Genomic DNA, 18,540 nt, shown 5'->3' with positions numbered 1-18,540 from the left:
CATCTTTAGAAAATACAGTCTGCCACATATACCATTCCATGTGTTTTTGACAAATGCCTACATCTTTGCAACACAAAGTCCTATCAAGTTATGGAACCTGTACCCCTTCCTAGCCATTTCCTGCCCCCACGTTACCCACACCCCTAAGTCAATCATTGTTCTCATCACTTTAACATAGATTAGTTTAGCTTGCTCTAGAATTCCATATAAATATAAATCATGGTACTTATTTGTATAAGGTTTCCCTTAGCATAATGTTTATGAAATTCATCTATGGTACTGCATGTGTCAGTAGTTTGTAACTACATTCTTCTCTTAAGGGACACCTGGGTTATTTTCAGTTTCTAGCTGTTATGAAAAGCCTTCAGTGAACAGTTGTGTGAAAGACTTTGTGTAGATATATATGGTTTCTTTGCTCTTGGGTAAATACCTAGGAGTGCAGTTTGGGTTATAGGATACTTGCCAGATCTTTTCCCCAAATTGTTTGTTTTTGTTTTATACTCTTAACAACAATTATATGAGAGTTTCCAGTTGCTCTGCATTCTTGTCAGCATTTGGGACTGTCAGTCTTTTTGACGTAGCCATTCTGGTAGATGTATAGAGGTTTATCTTCATATTTTGAAGGATATTTATCACTTGATATATAAGTGATATAACAAGTGATAAATATGTCTAGGTTGACAATTTTTTTTTTTCAGCATTTGTTTCTGATGAGAAGTCTGTGGTTATACTTATCTTTCTTCCCCTGTACTTAAAGTCTTTTTATTTACCTCTGGGTTTTCTTTAAGATTTTCTCTTCGTTGCTGGTTTTCTTTGTGATTATCCTGCTTAGGATTTATTGAGTTTTTTGGCTTTGTTTTTTTGGTCTATGTTTATGTTTTCATCAAATTTGGAAAAGTGTCAGTCATTATTTCTTCACATGTATTTTTTTAAATTAGCTCTCTTCCTTGTACACTCTTTTTTCCAGGGTTACTCTGGTTATATGTATAATGTTAGGCTATTTGATATTATCTTCAGGTCATTAACATTTTTTAGTTTTTTTGGTCTCTCTTGTGCTTTAGTTTACTTTGTCTTGTATTTCACTGTCCTTTTTTTTTCCCCTGCAGGGTCAAATACTTTCAGATATTGTATATATTTATATAAATATGTATATATTTATTTACTTTTTGTATTTCTAGAAGCTCCGTTTGATTTGTTTTCATGTATTCCTTTGAATCCTTGAGCATATTTATAATAGCTGTTTGAAAGTTCTTGTCTGCTGATTCTATCAATTCTTTCATTTCAGGGTCTATTGATTGGTTTTTCTGTTGGTTATGGACTGTCTTTTCCTGCTTACATATTTAGTACTTTCCTATTGGATACTGAACATTGTTATAGTCTGTTGTTGAGTGGCTGAATTTTGTTGTCTTTTAAAGTGTTAAACTTTGTTTTGCCAGTGAGCTAAGTAACTTGCTGGTCAGCTTGATCCCTTCAAGGCTCTATTAGGGAGTATCTAGAGAAGGCTTTACTTTAAGGCTGGTAGCTACTACAAATGCATGGCCCTTCTTAGTTCTCTACTAAATGTCCCCAGTGTCAGCATATTCTCTTCACTCTGGTTAGGAGGAACTTAGGGATCTCCTAGTCCTGTATGAGCACTGGGGATATTTCAGCTCACAGCTCCTATTTCCCCAGCTTCATATAGTCTTTCCCTTTATTCATGCAGTTTTGTGTATAGTAGCAGACTCGAAAGGACCCCCAAGTGACAGATTTCTGGAGACTTTCCTCTGCATAGCTCCCCTCTCTGGCAGTCTGTCTTACTAAAAATTCCACCCACTTCAGCCTCAACTCTGACCTCTTGCTTCTTACTTCAGTGAGACTGCTGTCCTGTGATTGGGTTTCCCCTCCATTGACTCAGGTTGGAAAGCTGCCTCCATGAAGAAATTCAAGCATTGGAAGGGTTCACCTCATTTCTGTTCGTTCTCATGGATCAGTCTCACACTGCCTGTTATTCAGGGTCTGAAAACAGCTGTTTCATGTGTTGTCCAGTTTTCTTGTTTTTGACTAGAAGCAACTGTTAAATACTTTTGGATCTTTCTCTGGACTTAACTTTCTGTTCCACTTAAACATTTAGCTAATGCTCATACCATACTGTGCTTTTTAAAATAAACTTTTGATTGAAGTATAATACACATACAAAAGTGTATAAATGTGCACGTGGCTTGTTTAACTTTCACACACTGAGCACACATGTTTAGCCAGCATTCAGATCAAGAAACAAGATCAGCTCTTCTGAAGCTCCTTGTGCTCTTTGTCACTACCTCTCTTTCCCCAAGAGTAACCACTATCCTGACTTCTACTAGCATAGATTAGATTTTCCTGTTTTTATATTTTATGTAATTGGACACAGTCACATTTAGTTGTGTCTGGCTTCCCTCACATAACATATTTGTGAGATTCATCCACATTGTTGGTTGTAGTTGGTTGCTTATAATTTCTGTATAGTACACTTGACCCTTGAACTAGGTAGGGGGCTGGGGGTACCCATCCCCTGCATAGTCGAAAATCTGCATATATAACTTTACAGTAGGCCTTGAGAACTTTACATTTCTGTATCTGTGAATTCAACTAATTGCAGATAGTGTGGTACTGTATTAATGTATTTACTGGAAAAAAAAAATCCACGTATAAGTAGACCTGCATGGGTCAAACCTGGGTTGTTTAAGGGCCAACTATATTTTGTTTTTCATTTTGCTGTTGATGGACATTTTAGTCATTTTTGGTTTGGGGCTACGAAGAATATTGTTACTCTCAGTATTCCACTGAATGTCTTCTAGTGAACATATGTACTCATTTCTATTTGATGTGTACTTAGTGGAATTTTTAAGTCATAGGGTAAATGACTAAACTAAATGATTTAGTTTTAGTAGATACTGTCAAAGTTTTTTGAAGGGGTTGTATTGATTTTAATTATACTATTTAATATTTTATGCTTTAGTCCCTGGTAGAACAAGTTCTTGGGAGAGAGACATTATTCTTTGAGAAAAATGAAAGTTTCATGGTTATTCTTACTTGTTTGAGCTTCAAAATAAACTTTTGTTAGATTGGCATTGGGTTAAATTTGTGTTAATTTGGAATTAAAGGATACCCTTGTTTGTGCATCCATGAATTACATTTGGAGCTAGTTTAGAATCCTTTGTCAGGCCATGATCCTTACTCCTTTTTTTTTTTCTTCCTTGTAGAGGGAGGTGTGGGGTCAAGAAAACAGTCCCCAGTACTATGAAAATAAACATATGGATGAGATGAGCACTACCCTCCACCAGCTTATAGCTAGAGGCACTGAGAAACGTATTCGGATAGCTATAATGTATAAAATAATAAATTTAGGGTGGAAATTAAGAAATTATAGTATTAGGAACATATAGTTCCCAGACAAGACAGTGGTTATTTACAGAAGAGCTTAGAGAACTCTGTGAGATACAGCCTTTAAAATGAGTAGAGTTTTTTTAAACAGGGCATAATAGGTGGGTGGGGGTGGAGGTTAGCAAAGGAGAGAGAAGTATTTCTGAGTGAAGTGTTGTGAGAAACAAAAACATTGAAATCAGAAATACAGATGGACAGTATGTGATAGCCAGTAATCCAGTGATGGGACTAGATCAAGTACTTGGTAATGATGTCATAGAGTGGGCAGTAAGGCTTGTATGAATGGGTGGAAGCCGATGGCAGGGACTTCATATGATGGTTTGAAATTTATCGTGTGGGCATTGGGAAAGTATAGATTTTGAGTATGAGAGTGATATGGCCAAATTTGGGTGTTTAGGAAGATAATTCTAGTGGCAGAGTCAAGGATAGAGGAAAAAGTAAAACTAGGTGAAGTAATGAGCATCTATAACATGACTATGCATGGGGAGAAAAGGATGCAAGTGATATTTCAAAGAAAAAAATTACAGGATTTGGGTATAAATTAGAAGCGTACAAGGGAAGGAGCACGGCCTTTACAATCAGAAAACTTGTTTTTAATCTTGTATTCACTAGTTAAATGACCTCTAAAGCAAGTCACGTAAAAGAAAACTTTCCTCTTCATAAGATGTTTACCCCGTGAAGTATATTTTGTGAACATTTTCAAGCACTGGAAGTGTAAAAATGAATGATATATATGTTCTCTAAAAGTGTGGTCTAGTCTGAGAGAAGAGGCTGGACTGGCAGGTTTTGGCCAAATTATGTATAGTTTCATCGGAAATGTTACTCTGGAACAAAGCCAACAAAGGAATAATTGGGGCCAATTTTGGAATGTGGGGGAATTTCTGAGGTAGAATTGATAGTACTGGGTGAACGGTTTGTTGTACTGCAAAGAGTGGGACCTTCTTTTTAGAATATGACTCAGAATTTTCTAATGGGTGACTGGACTGGTAGTGGTACCATTACCTTCCATGGTTTTTCTTAATATGTCTGGGATAAACCTTGCTCATGCCTCAAAGCTCAGCTTATATGTTACTTCATGAAGAACATCTTTCCTTTTTCCCCAGACTAAGTCAGAATACTGTATATGTACACTTAGCATATCCTGGTTTCTTCTTCACAACACTTAACTATGCATTGCAGTTACCTAGTTTATTGTGGTTTTTATTGTGCGCATTTCCCCCATTACATGGGGATACAAGATTGTCTAGTTTCTTTACCACTATGTCTTCATCCACTTAGTAGACACTCAGACATATTTTTAAACTGAGTTATAATTGACATATAACATTGTATTAGTTTTAGCTAGTAGACATTCTTTGAATGACCTTTAGTATCAAACCATACATTGGTTAGGCTAAATAAAAATGAGGGGGAGAAAATAAAGAATGGCACCAATTTTTTTCATTCTGTAACTAGTAGGACAACAAGATTAGGCACATTCAGGGTGGAGTAAGTTTTTTGGGAATAATTGAGCTTGATTTTAGATGCTAATGAAACATCCAAGTGCATGTGTACTTTTGGTAATTGAGAGTAACAGGCTTATGACTCAAGAGAAGAAGGCTTAAAGATGTAGAGTTATAGGGATCCTAAGTATAGAGAGGTGCTGTAGGAATGGATGATGACATTGCACAGAAAATTAATTCTTAACCTACAAAAAGGGGCTATTGATAGAAACTTGGAGAGTGGCTATGATTGAGGGGTAGGAAGGTGAACTAGCAGAAGACTTAGTTCCTGTCAGAGGTAGAAGAACACAGGCAGGTACAGCATTATGGAAGTCCAGGAGGGGTGAGAAATGGTTAGCAGTGTGAAATGCTGCAGAGAAAAAGTAGGATTAAGAGGCCATAGGATTTAGGACATATAAGAATGACGATGACTTTTATAAGAAAACTTTCAGTATGTGGAAGGTTTTGTATGTTAGCATCTGAGCTAACGGTTTTCAGGCCTTTCTGGCAGTTAAAGGAAGGAGAGTAAGGAAATGGTACTGTAAAGAGGTAATGGAGTTGAGGGAATTACGTTGACAGTACTATATGAAAGCAGTGTTTTAAAATTTTAGTCTAACTGCAGAATGGACTAGAATGAGGAGAGCCTAAAGACAGGAAAATTTACACAAGAAAGTTATTGGAACAGTCTTTTGTTGTGAAATTTACAAATGTACAAAACTTAATGAGTTTCAACAAGTAGCTTTCCCATAAATTTAAGACACCATAAACATGGCATAAAGGAGAACAAGATTGCTGAGTGGACACAATAAAAAAGAGATAGAAAAGGTAGTCTGAAATTAAGTTTGACCTAGGGTTACAAGGAGGTGAAGGAAATAGGCTGTTGGAGAGGAGATAAAGGACATGACAGATGTAATAATAATATGTATGCACCTGTGTAGAGAGGAGAGAGAAAGAGTCAGAGCAGGCAGATGGACTATTTTAAGGATAAGTGAAAACATCACAGGGACAGGTGGATGTAGATTGGTATAGGCATTTCTTATTATTTGATCCATTTCTTATTCTTAGATTATTAGACTGAGCCCTCTGTTGGAGAGGAACACGGATATAAATAAAGGTACTAGGTCTGGTGTAAGAGTGCTAATGGTTAAATTTGCAAAGAGTGCAGGTAACATTTCTGGTGCTTACAGTTTCTGTTACTTATCCTGTATCTTCGTAGATTTGGTACATTCTGTGATTATGTGTTCCTAATCTTCTAAGGCAAAGTTTCTCAAATTGGGGTATGCATATCACCTGAAATGTATGTTAAAAATACAGATTCACACACCCCCATTTTATGTACTGAATCACAGTCTCTGGAGGTTGATATCAAGTAAGTATCTGCATTTTTTTTTTTTTTTTTTTGCGGTACGCGGGCCTCTCACTGTTGTGGCCTCTCCCGTTGCGGAGCACAGGCTCCGGACGCGCAGGCTTAGTGACCATGGCTTACGGGCCTAGCCGCTCCGCGGCATGTGGAATCTTCCCAGACCGGGGCATGAACCCGTGTCCCCTGCATCGGCAGGCGGACTCTCAACCACTGCGCCACCAGGGAAGCCCAGTATCTGCATTTTTTACAGCTTCCTTAGGTGATTGTATTATAGAACAGAGTTTGAGACTCAGTCCTCTTAACACTTGGTTAATTAAAAAAAATATATTTATATGCAGTATAGTATATTCATTTTCTGCCATCAACCTGTAGGATGCTGGGTGGGTTTCCTGATTTGGTGGGAGACTTGGTTTCTTCATATGCAATAAAAGGAAATGTATTAAAAGACTTTAGTTCCTGTTCAACTGAGGAATGCTCTTATAATAGCTCTTATAATATACAGATGAGTTAAGAATTTACAGTGATTATTTGGATGCATGCTTTAAGCTTCAGAATTTGGTTTTTGATAAGAGTTAAGTTCTGATAGATATATTAAATGTTTGATTCAAGAAATAATATTTGCTACCATACACTGAGGCCCTATTATGCTCCAGGCGGCATTGTCCTACATACTTTAAAAATATTTTCTATAGGGCTTCCCTGGTGGCGCAGTGGTTGAGAGTCCGCCTGCCGATGCAGGGGACATGGGTTCGTGCCCCGGTCCGGGAAGATCCCACATGCCGCAGAGCAGCTGGGCCCGTGGGCGTACCGCAAAAAAAAAAAAAAAAAAAAAAAAAAAAATATATATATATATATATATATATATATATTTTCTCTATTACAACAACCTGACACCTAAGACTTACAGGTCAAGGGACCTGCCAAAGGCTGCTACTCCAGGAGGTAGTGGGGCAGATGCCCATATATATATACCTAATATAGCAGGTCCTCAGCATATGGAATTTAATTAAAAGCTTAATTGCTGTAGGTATCTGAAGGAATTAGAGGCATGTAGTTAAACAGTTTTCATATATTTTCAGCCCTTTTGGAGGGAGGGAAGAGTAAAGAAACGGCAAGCAGTAAGTTCTGTGGATGAAAATGGGTATCATGGTTCTGCCAGCTGAAAGCACTCAGACCACAGGGCCTGCCTAACCACCTTTCCATGCATCCTGGCAACAGCATTAGGGGCATTTGTCTCTTAATATGTTTCTGGATATTCATAAGTATTACAAATGAATTTGCTTTTATAATAAATTTTAGAAAAAGTTTTTTCTGTAAAAGTTGTCCATCCAGTTGTCTGTGTAAAAAGAATTGAGTGAGGTGTTTTATATTTTAGGTTAAAAATCTGTAAGAGCCTGAGTTTAGAATTCACCAGCTCCTCAGAAGTTTGGCGAAATATGGTATGTTTCCGTTTTATTTTTTGGAATTCAAAATTGCATGTATATCTTAATGCCATGGTTAGAATAATGACAAATGTATTCAGCACATTTGGGTGTCTGCCATTTTTAAAGCATGTGCTAGGTGCTAGATCACTATGCTACCAGGTAGACTGTATGAGGAATCCAAGTGGGATTCTGAAGAATTTTAGAAGAGGTTAGTATGCTATGAGAAGTACAATAATTGCATAAGAAGGTTGAGAGGGTGAGTTTGGCTGTTAGGCTATGAGTTAATAATAGCTTCCATTTGTTGGGCTCTTACTATGTGCCAGACACTGTTGTGAACAATATATATGTTTGTTCATCCTCATGACAGCCCTCTGAAATAGATACTACTGTTATATCTTAGTTCTGCATATCAGGATACTTAGGCTTGGAGAGGTTAAGTAACTTGCCCAAGATTTTCCATCTAGTGAGTGACCAAACAGGGACTTGAATCCAGACTGACTCTGGAACCTCTTTGCTCTGTGGAGCACTGGACCTCATGAAAACGGAGGTCTAGAAGAGAGGACTTGCCTCAGTAACTTTCACAATACACGTAGCTCTTTAATGAATTAATTCATCTCAGTTAATTAATTAATCAGTTAAAAGGTATTTTGACTTTCTCATTTTTATGTTTACAGGTTGGAAAGTTAGACTTGCATCTTTTAAATCCACATACACTATTAGTCTTATGAGGACCCCACAGGAACACTGTTCATTTCAGGGGCACCTTACCTCTTTCCCATATGACCTCCGGAATTTTCTAGGTTTTTATTAGAAAACATGCAACTATGATAGGAAAATCTGGGAAATTTGAATTATATCTTCCAGGGATTAAAAATCCCACTTATAGGCATACCTCAGAGGTATTTCAGGTTTAGTTCTAGACCACCGCAGTAAGGCAAATAAAGCTAATCAGGTGAATTTTTTGGCTTTCCAGTGCATATCAAAATTTTGTCTGCACTATACTACAGTCTATTAAGTGTGCCATAGCATTATGTCTAAAAATGTAATGTACATACCTTAATTACAAGGTACTTTATTGCTAAAATATGCTAACCATCATCTGAGCCTTCAGCGAGTTGTTGTAGTAACATCAAAAGTTACTGATCACAGATCACCATAACAAATATAATAATGATGAAAAAGTTTGAAATATTGCAGGAATTACCGAAATGTGACACAGAGACATGAAGAGAGCAAATGCAGTTGGAAAGATGGCACCAATAGACATACTTGATGCAGGGCTGCTACAAACCTTCAGTTTGTAAAAAACACAATATCTGTGAAGCACAATAAAATGAAGTATGCCTGTATTGGAGTCCCCTAAAGTTAATGTATTCTTAGGCAAACTCTCACACCCTTATCTGAATTTGAAGCCCAAGTTCATAGGCTGCAGAGGTATGGGCTCAAGCATTGATGTTTCATCCCTTCTCTTAGGGTTCTCAGATAACTTGCTATTTTATATAGGGCTCTGGATCCATGCTGTAAACCACCTTCTGTGGTTGTCTGTTGTCACTTGGAAGGTGTTAACTATCAAGGATCTTTTTTTTTCTTTCCTAATTTTCTCATCTTTCCTCAGTTCACTTTTCAGATTTGGCCTGGATATATAGTTTGGTAGGGAAGTCATCAGGGGAAAAACTAGTTGCAGGACATGAGCTCTTGATTCTGGGATATTTTGGATGTGTATCTTTGCCTGAAAGTACAGTGTGATTAGGATGCCTGATAAATGTGAACCATGATAATCAGGAATCAGGAAAGTTCAGCTAGGGCCAAGTCAGAGGATCAAAAGATACTAGGTTGAAGGAGAAGAAAATGTTTTCATATTTTGCCATTCTCTCTCATAAAATTGAATATTAGTGGATTTATGGCTGATGTGGAGAACATGTTTTCATGAAATACCCAAGTAGTTTTGGCTAATGTTAGATTATCCTATTTAAATATGGAATAAGTAGGAATAGACTGAGGGGGGTGGTGTGTGTGTGTATCTGTGTGGGTGTGGGTGTATAACCATTCTATTAAGCATTTGACTACCTGGAAAACTCTACTACTATTAGTCTCATTTAAATTATTGTAATTGTGGGGTATCAATCCATATTTTAAATCTTTGTTCATATATTTAAATCATGAGACTCTATAGCAAAACTAAATGAAATCACAGAATACTAACTCTGGATAGGCAGTCAGTATATCTGGGTTTTTAATCCTAGTCCTGGCTTCAACGCTAATACTAAAATCTTGGGCAAGTCAATTAATCACTCTTAAGGCTGCTTGGTTTTTTCTTTTTCTTTTAAAAAATTCTTTCTATAGTATCTGCTCTGAATAGGTAGAGCCCAAATTGTCTTTAGACTTAAGATGCCGTTGACCAAAGTGCTTTGTAAACTGTAACACTTCATAAAAGTACAGGAGATTATTATATTTTCTCAAGTGAAGAAATCATTTAAGGAAAAAAAAATGCTGGAAAACAGTCCTTAAAAGCATTTCTGTAATTACTCTTCTGATGGTTGTTGCATTGGCACCTAATTTGAACCTTTGAAGATTATTTTTGAACAATAAATTGGGTTTATATATTAAAGTGTTCTAACTAAAGATTTGTTTAATTTATTAGAGTTATTAAACCTACGCTCAGATCAAGTTAGCAGCTAGACTGGTGTGACAACCTGTTTTTAATCAGTGACTCAAAGCTGTGATCACCCTGATGTCACCGAATGGCCACAGCTTGTAAAAGGTAATTTTGAATGTTATTTTACAGCCTTTAAAAGGCTGTCATTGTAAAATACGTGCTGTAAAAAAATGAAGAAAATGTATAGTTGGCAGGAATACTGCCTGCTAAGAATAGTGGACCTAAGAGTTGACCTGTTTCTCCATTTAATCTCCATCCTAAAATATTTTGTGCCTTTTCCCCAGACCTATCTGTATGAATAAACAGGAAAGTATTTCTAAAAAGTTTCTAGTTTTTAAATAAACATTTTATTATGAACATTAAAAAAACTATGAAAAAAGTCTTAATATGCATTTTAAAGTGTGCTTTTTATGTGGTGAGAGTTTTAATAAATCTAGTATACTTGTCTCTCCTAGAGAGTTACAGTGGAAGGGCTTGCAGGCTAGATAGAGAAGCTGGACCTCATGGAAATCTCTTTTCTGATTTGTTATTCTGAGGAAATTTAGGTTAACCTAAGTCAATATTTTCTGGGGTTTTTTCTCCTTTGGTTACATGTCCTCAATTTGGTAAAATTACAATATGTACCAGATCCTTACTTCCAAGAACTTGAGAGTAAAGAATAAAGGGACTCTTCAGGGGCTAAATTAAAGCTTGGAAACTATTGTTAGATCTTAGGTATTTTATAATTTTGAGAGTTTGGATCCTAATTTTAGGATATTCTTTAGTAAATTATTTAGAAAATTAGTAAAATATTTAGAATAAATAATATTCTAATTATTTAGAATATTTAGAATAAAACAGACAGAATACAATAAGCAGAATGACTAGAAATTTATTCAGGCAGGTACTATTACTTATTGCTCACTGTAAGGTAAAAGGTGCTTCTATTCAGTGTATATTCACCTTTCTCTGATTAAAAAACAATTTTTGTTTTGAGTAAAAAACAATTATGCTAACTCTGTTTAAGAGACCTAGGATAGATTGTTTTAAGGTAATAATCTTCAGTCCTTATTCTTTTGTTCTTCTTGTTGACTGAATTGGTTTAAATTACTTGGTTTGACTTAAAAGTGGTTTTTGGTAGCTCACGTTAATATATGTTAATGTTAAATGATCTAGTTTATTTACAGTAATTTGATGACATTTTGGTGCTAATGTTTACATATCCTCTTGTTTAGAGAATAGACTTCGGAAAATAGAATGTAGTTACCGTTTGATGTATTTAACCTCTATCCCATTTCAGAATCTCAAAACTTTGCAGCAGTTACAAATTGTGCTTCTGAGACTTGGATTTGTTTTTCCTCTTGCTTGTATCTTACCTTTTTGCAGTAGCAGTTTAATTTCCCTGTCATTGTGTCCTCATTTTTCCCCCTCTCTCTCTCTCCCTGTTAATTTTGAAAGTTTTGCCGCCTACATGTATGAAAGCTTCTAATCTGCCTCTCTTCCCTTAGTGCCAGCAGGTTTATTTTTTGTTTTGCAAGCCTGCTCTGCCTCCTTACAGTATGACATCTGATGCTGGAGGGTCGCACTTTCAAAAATGAGTCAGCTGGTACATGGGGTTATCATCACTTTTTAGCTCTTCTGTCTGAGAGATACAAGTTTGGAAGCAATCTTGGGGTACTTACCCACAAGGCTGGTGGAGACCAGGTGTGTCACAGAGGTGATTTGCTTGCTCCCTGGGGGAGAGGGTGGAGTGAAATTTTTGCATTTGTGTCACTGCCAAGTCACTGCCACCTCCAGCATGCCCCAGTTTTTAGTTCTAATATCATTTTGTGCAAAATTGAAAACGTAAATATACTGCAAAGAAGATCTAAAATAAATATTTGAGCTGCTGGATTTTTTTTTTTTTTTTTTTTGCATTCTTGTCCTTGGACCACTGCAGTGAGGGGTAATTTTGAAAGTCTGATAAAGAAGTGAGTTTTTTTTAAATCTAAGAAATATGGAAAACAGATTCTTTTCTTTTCTGGTGGCTCTGATTTTAAGATTCTCTTGTTAAAAGTTGTTTAGAATTTGAAGTCTCAAGTCAGTGATAAATTTACAAATCAAGTCCTTGTAATGTCAGTTTGAAAATTTAACTTTTGACCTCTAAAAAATATTTTACCTCTTTTGTGAATTGAAAGTGTTAGAAATCAGTGTTATGTTGATTCACCTTAATACAATATATATTGACTGATGCTGGTTGTAAAAGTGAATAGAGTAGCAGGAATTTATTTTTAACAGCATGATGGGGTAGGCAAAATTGGTTCATGCCCCAAAATGAAAGTAAAAGGCTTCTTAGTGTCTTAGAATTTTCAGTATTTCTACTTAAAATAGCAGCAGTATATTAAAAAAAAAAAAGAAAGAAAATAACTGACAACTATTTATAACTGAAGTCAATTCACAGTTATCCACAGCATAATTTTAATACCCTAGGATGGTACAATTTTGACAGGTAGTACATCCTGCCAGTGTATTTTCAGGGAAAGCTACTTTCATTGTTGAAATAAGATAATCATGGTCAGAATGGTAAAACAGACTTAAGTGTCTCAAAATTCAGAAGGGTAATAGATTGAAATTTGAATTATCTACAGCAGAGGTTGGCAAACTTTTTCTTAAAGGGCTAGGTAATAAATATTTTAGGCTTTGTGAGCCACATGTCTCTGACAGAGTTTCTCAGCTCTGCTTTTGTAATGTAAAAGCAGCCGTAAATAAATGAGCGTGATTCTGTGCCAGTACAACTTTACAAAAATAGGCGGCCAACCCAGGCCTTAGTTTGTCATCCCAGGCAGTAGTTTGCTGATCCCTCATCTAAAGTTTGGGACTGTTAATACCAGTGAATACTTTTGATATTGTGGATAACCAATACTTGGCTGTAGAAGGTTTCATAGTTGTGGGTTTTTATTATAAATATTTGCCTTTGTGAGTAATTATGGTTTATTACACTGGTTTGTATGTTGGTATCTAAATATAGTGTTTACAGTTTCCTTTCCTTAAAAAAAAAAAAGAGAACTGAGTTTTTATTAGTCTAGCCCTTAAAATAAATGTGTTGTATGGCAATCTGATTTGATCACTTTTTTCTCATGTTGAACTTTTAAAACTGTTAACCATTAAATCTTGTTTTCAAATTTGTCTTTCAAAATAAAATGTTTGCCCCTTTTTGAAATATGGAATATTTTGCTTAACTTTACTGAATTGCATTTTGCAGATCATCAGGAGAACCTCAGTCTGACGACATTGAAGCTAGCCGAATGTAAGTATAACTTGGTTGAGGCTGTGGTATCTTTTAAGTTGAGCTAGATTGCTTTAAATGGTATCACATTATTTGAAAATAATTTCCAGTTAAAGAGAGTATAATGCTTTAAAAAGTAAATTGGAAGATAGAAATACGCATGTCTAATATTTTCCCTACCAAATAAATACCTCTAAATCTTGTTAACATGCTACTAGATTTCTACTTCTGGATAGATAATTGCATGCCCCTGGATTCTTAGATATTTTTGCTCACATAGCAGTTTTGGGGAAATAGATGGGGAAAGAGTTCAGCTTAACAATCATTTATTAAGTGCCTGCTGTGTATAAGATATTGGGTGCTGTGTTGTGGATACAGAGATGCATAAGATTAGTTCCTAACCTACAGAAATTTAGTCTACTCAGTGTGAAAGACCCAGAAGCAAATCATTTCAATCATTGTGGTAGAAGGATACCCAGGATGGAACATGAACATAAAGAAGTACCAGGGTACTCAAGTACCCTGATGCAATAGGGACCTAATCCAGATGGCAGGGAAATAGGGGTGATCAGGGAAGGCTGAGTTAAGTCTTGAAGTGTGATTGGGAGTTAGGTAGCACATTCTAGGCAGAAGCAGGAGCAGAGTTATAAAGCAGCATAGTGAATGTAGGGAACAGTAGGCAGTTGAGGATTTTTAGATCATAGACTGACTGAAATGTAGGAAATTGAAGGAGATGAGACTTGAAAGAAAGGACTAGGTGCTTGCATGCTATGTAAAGGACCTTGGCCTGTCTCTCATAGGTATTTGGGAGTCAGTAAAGAATTTGCTAAGTAGGGGTAGTAACCTTGTTAGGTGTATATTTTTAATAACTTTGCCAACAAGGAAGCAGGATTGAGGAGAAATCATGTGGTGGTACGTTGACCAGGGCTTCAGTCAATGAGGGCCTAAATAAGGGCAGTGGTATATTAGGAATTCAAGATAAAGTTTGGATGAAAGAAAAATAGAAGGTGAAGTAGGTAAGACTTCAGTGATTAGTTGTGAGAATATAAGAAGTTTAAGATAATATGAGAAGTGGTAATTGTTGAAGCAAGGTTTTTAAGATAGTAAGGATTGGAATGAAGAATATAGGTGTAGGGATTTCTCTTGAATAAGAGCAAAGACCCTCATCTTACGAAACTAGAAGAAGGAGGTAAACATGGATATGTGATGTTAAATGTGTTGGTAGGTAAGAATGGGGAAGTCAAAGTCACTTGTGTCTGAACTGTCAATTTTCTTAGTAAATTAGGTCAGCTACACCACTACGTGCTTCTTGAAAAAGTGGTTGTGGATTAAGCTTGGGACATGCAGACTTACTTAAACAGCAGATTTCTCTACCGAAAATGGTGGAAATCCTTTAAAATGCTGATGTACATTGTGCATCTCCAAGAAGGGACTATAAAATGTATTTCTCAAATTTATGTGTCCATGTAACCTTTAAAAAATTTTTTTTGTGGTAAAATGCACATAACAAAATTTACCATCTTTACTATTTTTAAGTATACAATTTAGTGGTATTAAGTACATCCATATTGTTGTGCAGTCATTGCCACCGTCATCTGCATAACTCTTTTCATCTTGCAAAACTGAAACTGTACCTGTTAAACAATCACTCCCCATTCACCCTTCTCCCTAGCCCCTGGCAACCACCATTCTACTTTCTGTCTTTATGATTTTAACGACTCTACCTCATTTACTGTGAGCGCCCACAATATTTGTCTTTTTGTGATTGGCTTATTTTACTAATGCAGCATGATGTCAAGGTTCATCCCTGTTGTAGCATATGTTGGAATTTTCTTCCTTTTTAAGGCTGAATAATCTGTTGTATGTATGTAACATATTTTGTTTATCCATTCATCTGTTGATGGACACAGGTTGCTTATGTTTTAGCTATTGTGAATAATGCTGCAATGTACAAATACCTCTTTGAGACCCTGCTTTTATTTCTTTGGGTATATAACCAGAAGTGGGATTGCTGGATCATATGGTAGTCCTATTTTTAATTTTCTGAGGAACCTCTGTACTGTTTTCTACAGTGGCTGCGCCAAATTAGCATTCTGACCTAGTAATGCACAAAGGTTATAATTTCTCCACATTCTCATCAGCATTTGTAATTATCTGTTTTTTTCATAGTAGCTATCCTAATGGGAGTAAGGTGATATTTCTTGGTAGTTTTGTGTCCCTGTAACTTTTTTTTTGTAATAAATTTATCTATCTATGTATCTATTTATGGCTACGTTGGGTCTTCGTTGCTGCGTGTGGGCTTTCTCTAGTTGCGGCAAGCAGGGGCTATTCTTCGCTGCGGTGAGTGGGCTTTGCATTGCGGTGGCTTCTCTTGTTGCAGAGCACAGGCTCTAGGCGCGTGGGCTTCAGTAGTTGTGGCATGCGGGCTCAGTAGTTGTGGCATGTGGGCTCTAGAGGGCAGGCTCAGTAGTTGTGGCACACTGGCTTAGTTGTTCACAGCATGTAGGATCTTCCTGGACCAGGGCTTGAACCCATGTCCCCTGCATTGGCAGGAGGATTCTTAACCACTGCGCAACCAGGAAAGTCCTGACTAGGTAACTTTTTAAGAAACATTTTCAAGTAGTTCTCGTGGAACATGGAGTTTGGTTAGGGGATTTGAGAAGACTGAAAACTTGGAAAGTTATTGGGGGAAATGGGTGAAGAAGTGGACCAAATATTATTGAGAGTCTCGTGCTACTGAGTGGCCAGCTAAGGTTAGCTTACTGCATACTTGCAGTTTAAAGACTTTTCTTTAATAGCTAGAAGAAGATGCATGGTATTTCAGGGTTGGCTGTTAGAGCATATGGGAAGTGGCATGTGTGTAGAGTGTTAACATTGGAGTAGTTGAACTTATATGTCATTGGCGATGGCCACTGTTGGAAAGGTTGTGATGCCAGGTGAAGATGTTGGGTTGGTTACAAAAAGCCTGATGGGTCAAAGAGATAGTTCAGTATAAGTGAAACTCTTACAAGGATAGATGATAATGATCAGAGCCTAAGGTAGTGATTGGCTGAAATTGAGAGGAGGTGAGGGACCCTCAAGTTAAGAAAGTCAAATATTTTGGGGGCTAGAGTGTTGGGATAGATCATGCACACAGACATTGAAGTCACAATGCCAGCAATATAACTCGGGAAAAATAGAGCCTTTAGTATATGGTTATAATTTACCAGACCAGAGAGGGAAGGAAGAAGGATTTCAGGTAGATACATGAGTTTCAAAGTTGTGTTTATGCTGTGCTTTGTTTTGTTTGGGGGGATGGGCATTATTTTTAATATAAGCAATTAGAATAATAATGGTGCACTTAGGGGTTTGAGTTGTCTGTGGAGCCCTCACCTAAAAGGATTGCAACATAAGAAAAGCCTTTGGGGGTAAATCAGGTTTTAGTGAAAGCTAAGAGATTGAGGAACTATTATATAAAGCAGTTGAAGATAGGTGACAGCCTATATCATAAATGTATTTCTAGAGATCTTGGTGGAGGAGGTTAGATGGATGAATCAAGAGTAAAGAATGGAAAAGGAAAGATGGAGGCTTGCGTTTTGTAGTAAACACCAAGGATGGCAAGAATGTGAGGTTGATACGGTTTCTCAAATTCCTATACCTGTAGAAATTGTAACCAGGCATTAATTTAGTAAGATTTGTTCTACCTTAATCTTGTGGGTCTTGATTTACAAAATAGGTGATGAAGGAGTCTTGTTTTTACCTAAGAATTAGCTAGTGTGTTTTATTAATGGCAACATCTTAAATTTGTTAAAGCATGATTTTTTTTTTTTAGCACTTTGAGATGCATTTGACATCCTTTAACTAGGGAACACCTTGAGTACATTTAAAATAGTAATATATATAAAATTAAAGAATATGCCTGTTTTTAGGAATTCCTAGTGTCACCCATTTCCTAGAGTGCAGAAAAACGTAGTAAAAGTTTTTAAGAGCTGCATGCTAATTTATAGTTTAGCCTAGACATAGAACTAACACAATAACCCAGATCTTTTTATTCAGTTATATGTATTATGTACTTGGATTTTGTTTAAATTTATATATACCATGTAGTAGTCTTTTTGCACATATTAATTTAGACTCTTTAATTTTCTTAATGATTTCAAAGCAGTTTCTAGTAACTTCAGATTTCTTATCTTTGGTAGTTACTCCCCAACCCTATCTCTAACACTTAGGCTATGTTTTCAGGTATATAACTAATACAGTAAATGGAACCAAGGGTAAATGTATCAAGTGATTTATGGTTCAGTGTTTGGAAAGACTATTTTTTCTAAATGTTGGAATGACCAAGGACCTAGTTCTCAGGCCATCATTATCTATTCTCTCTAGGTAGGAACTTTAACATATATACTATGACAGCTTGCATATTTTCATCTTCAACTCCGACTTACCTTCTGAACTGTAGACATATATATCCAATAATTGGATGCCTGATTCTCACACTTAAGTCCAAAACAAAATGGAGCACTTGATTTTCATCCTCTCAAATCTGCTTCTCTTGTAATCTTTTTGCCATTTTAATCAGTGGCAACTCTTTTTTTCTTCCAGTTCATCCAAAGTTTTGTTTTGGAAGCATCCTTGTTTTCTCTTTGTCTCACTCAACTCATCAGCAAATCCTATTGACTCCACCTTTAAAATTAATTGATACTTCAACAACTTTTTTTTTAAACACCATTTCCACCTCAACCACTCTGATTAAAGCCATCATTTGCCAAAAGAATGAAGGTGTTTCCCAGCAGTCTTGCTGCTTCCGTACTTAACCCTTACCAAGGTATTTTCTATGCAGCAGCCAGAGTGATCTTTTTTAAGATCGAAGTTAAACCATGTTACTTATACTCAAAACCTTTCAAAGGCTTCCCATCTCTCTCAGAGTAAAATCAAAGGATCTACAAGGCCCTGTATGAACTTCCTTTCACTTCTGTGACCTTTCCATTTTCTCT

The 18,540-nt window shown here is 36.4% G+C and overlaps 1 protein-coding gene across 3 annotated transcripts in view; it reads left to right on the top strand.

Annotated features, from left to right (window-relative positions):
* The window catches only part of UBE3A (ubiquitin protein ligase E3A), a 92,362-nt gene that overhangs the window by 21,204 nt on the left and 52,618 nt on the right, over window positions 1-18,540 (top strand). Inside the window, exons 2-5 of one of the 3 annotated variants that reach the window (XM_082616706.1) lie at window positions 7,619-7,682; window positions 10,309-10,428; window positions 11,936-12,006; window positions 13,544-13,588. In XM_082616706.1, the coding sequence (XP_082472832.1) occupies window positions 13,587-13,588 (2 nt within the window). In that variant the 5' untranslated portion in view covers window positions 7,619-7,682; window positions 10,309-10,428; window positions 11,936-12,006; window positions 13,544-13,586. The remainder of the gene's footprint in view (window positions 1-7,618; window positions 7,683-10,308; window positions 10,429-11,935; window positions 12,007-13,543; window positions 13,589-18,540) is intronic. The other 2 variants (XM_082616705.1, XM_082616707.1) reach the window with 2 other exon arrangements.

Source organism: Mesoplodon mirus (assembly GCF_964341445.2).
Source record: "Mesoplodon mirus genome assembly, chromosome: 4".
In the NCBI taxonomy this organism is placed as follows: domain Eukaryota; kingdom Metazoa; phylum Chordata; class Mammalia; order Artiodactyla; family Ziphiidae; genus Mesoplodon; species Mesoplodon mirus.
This window is presented reverse-complemented; position numbering and strand designations above follow the sequence as displayed.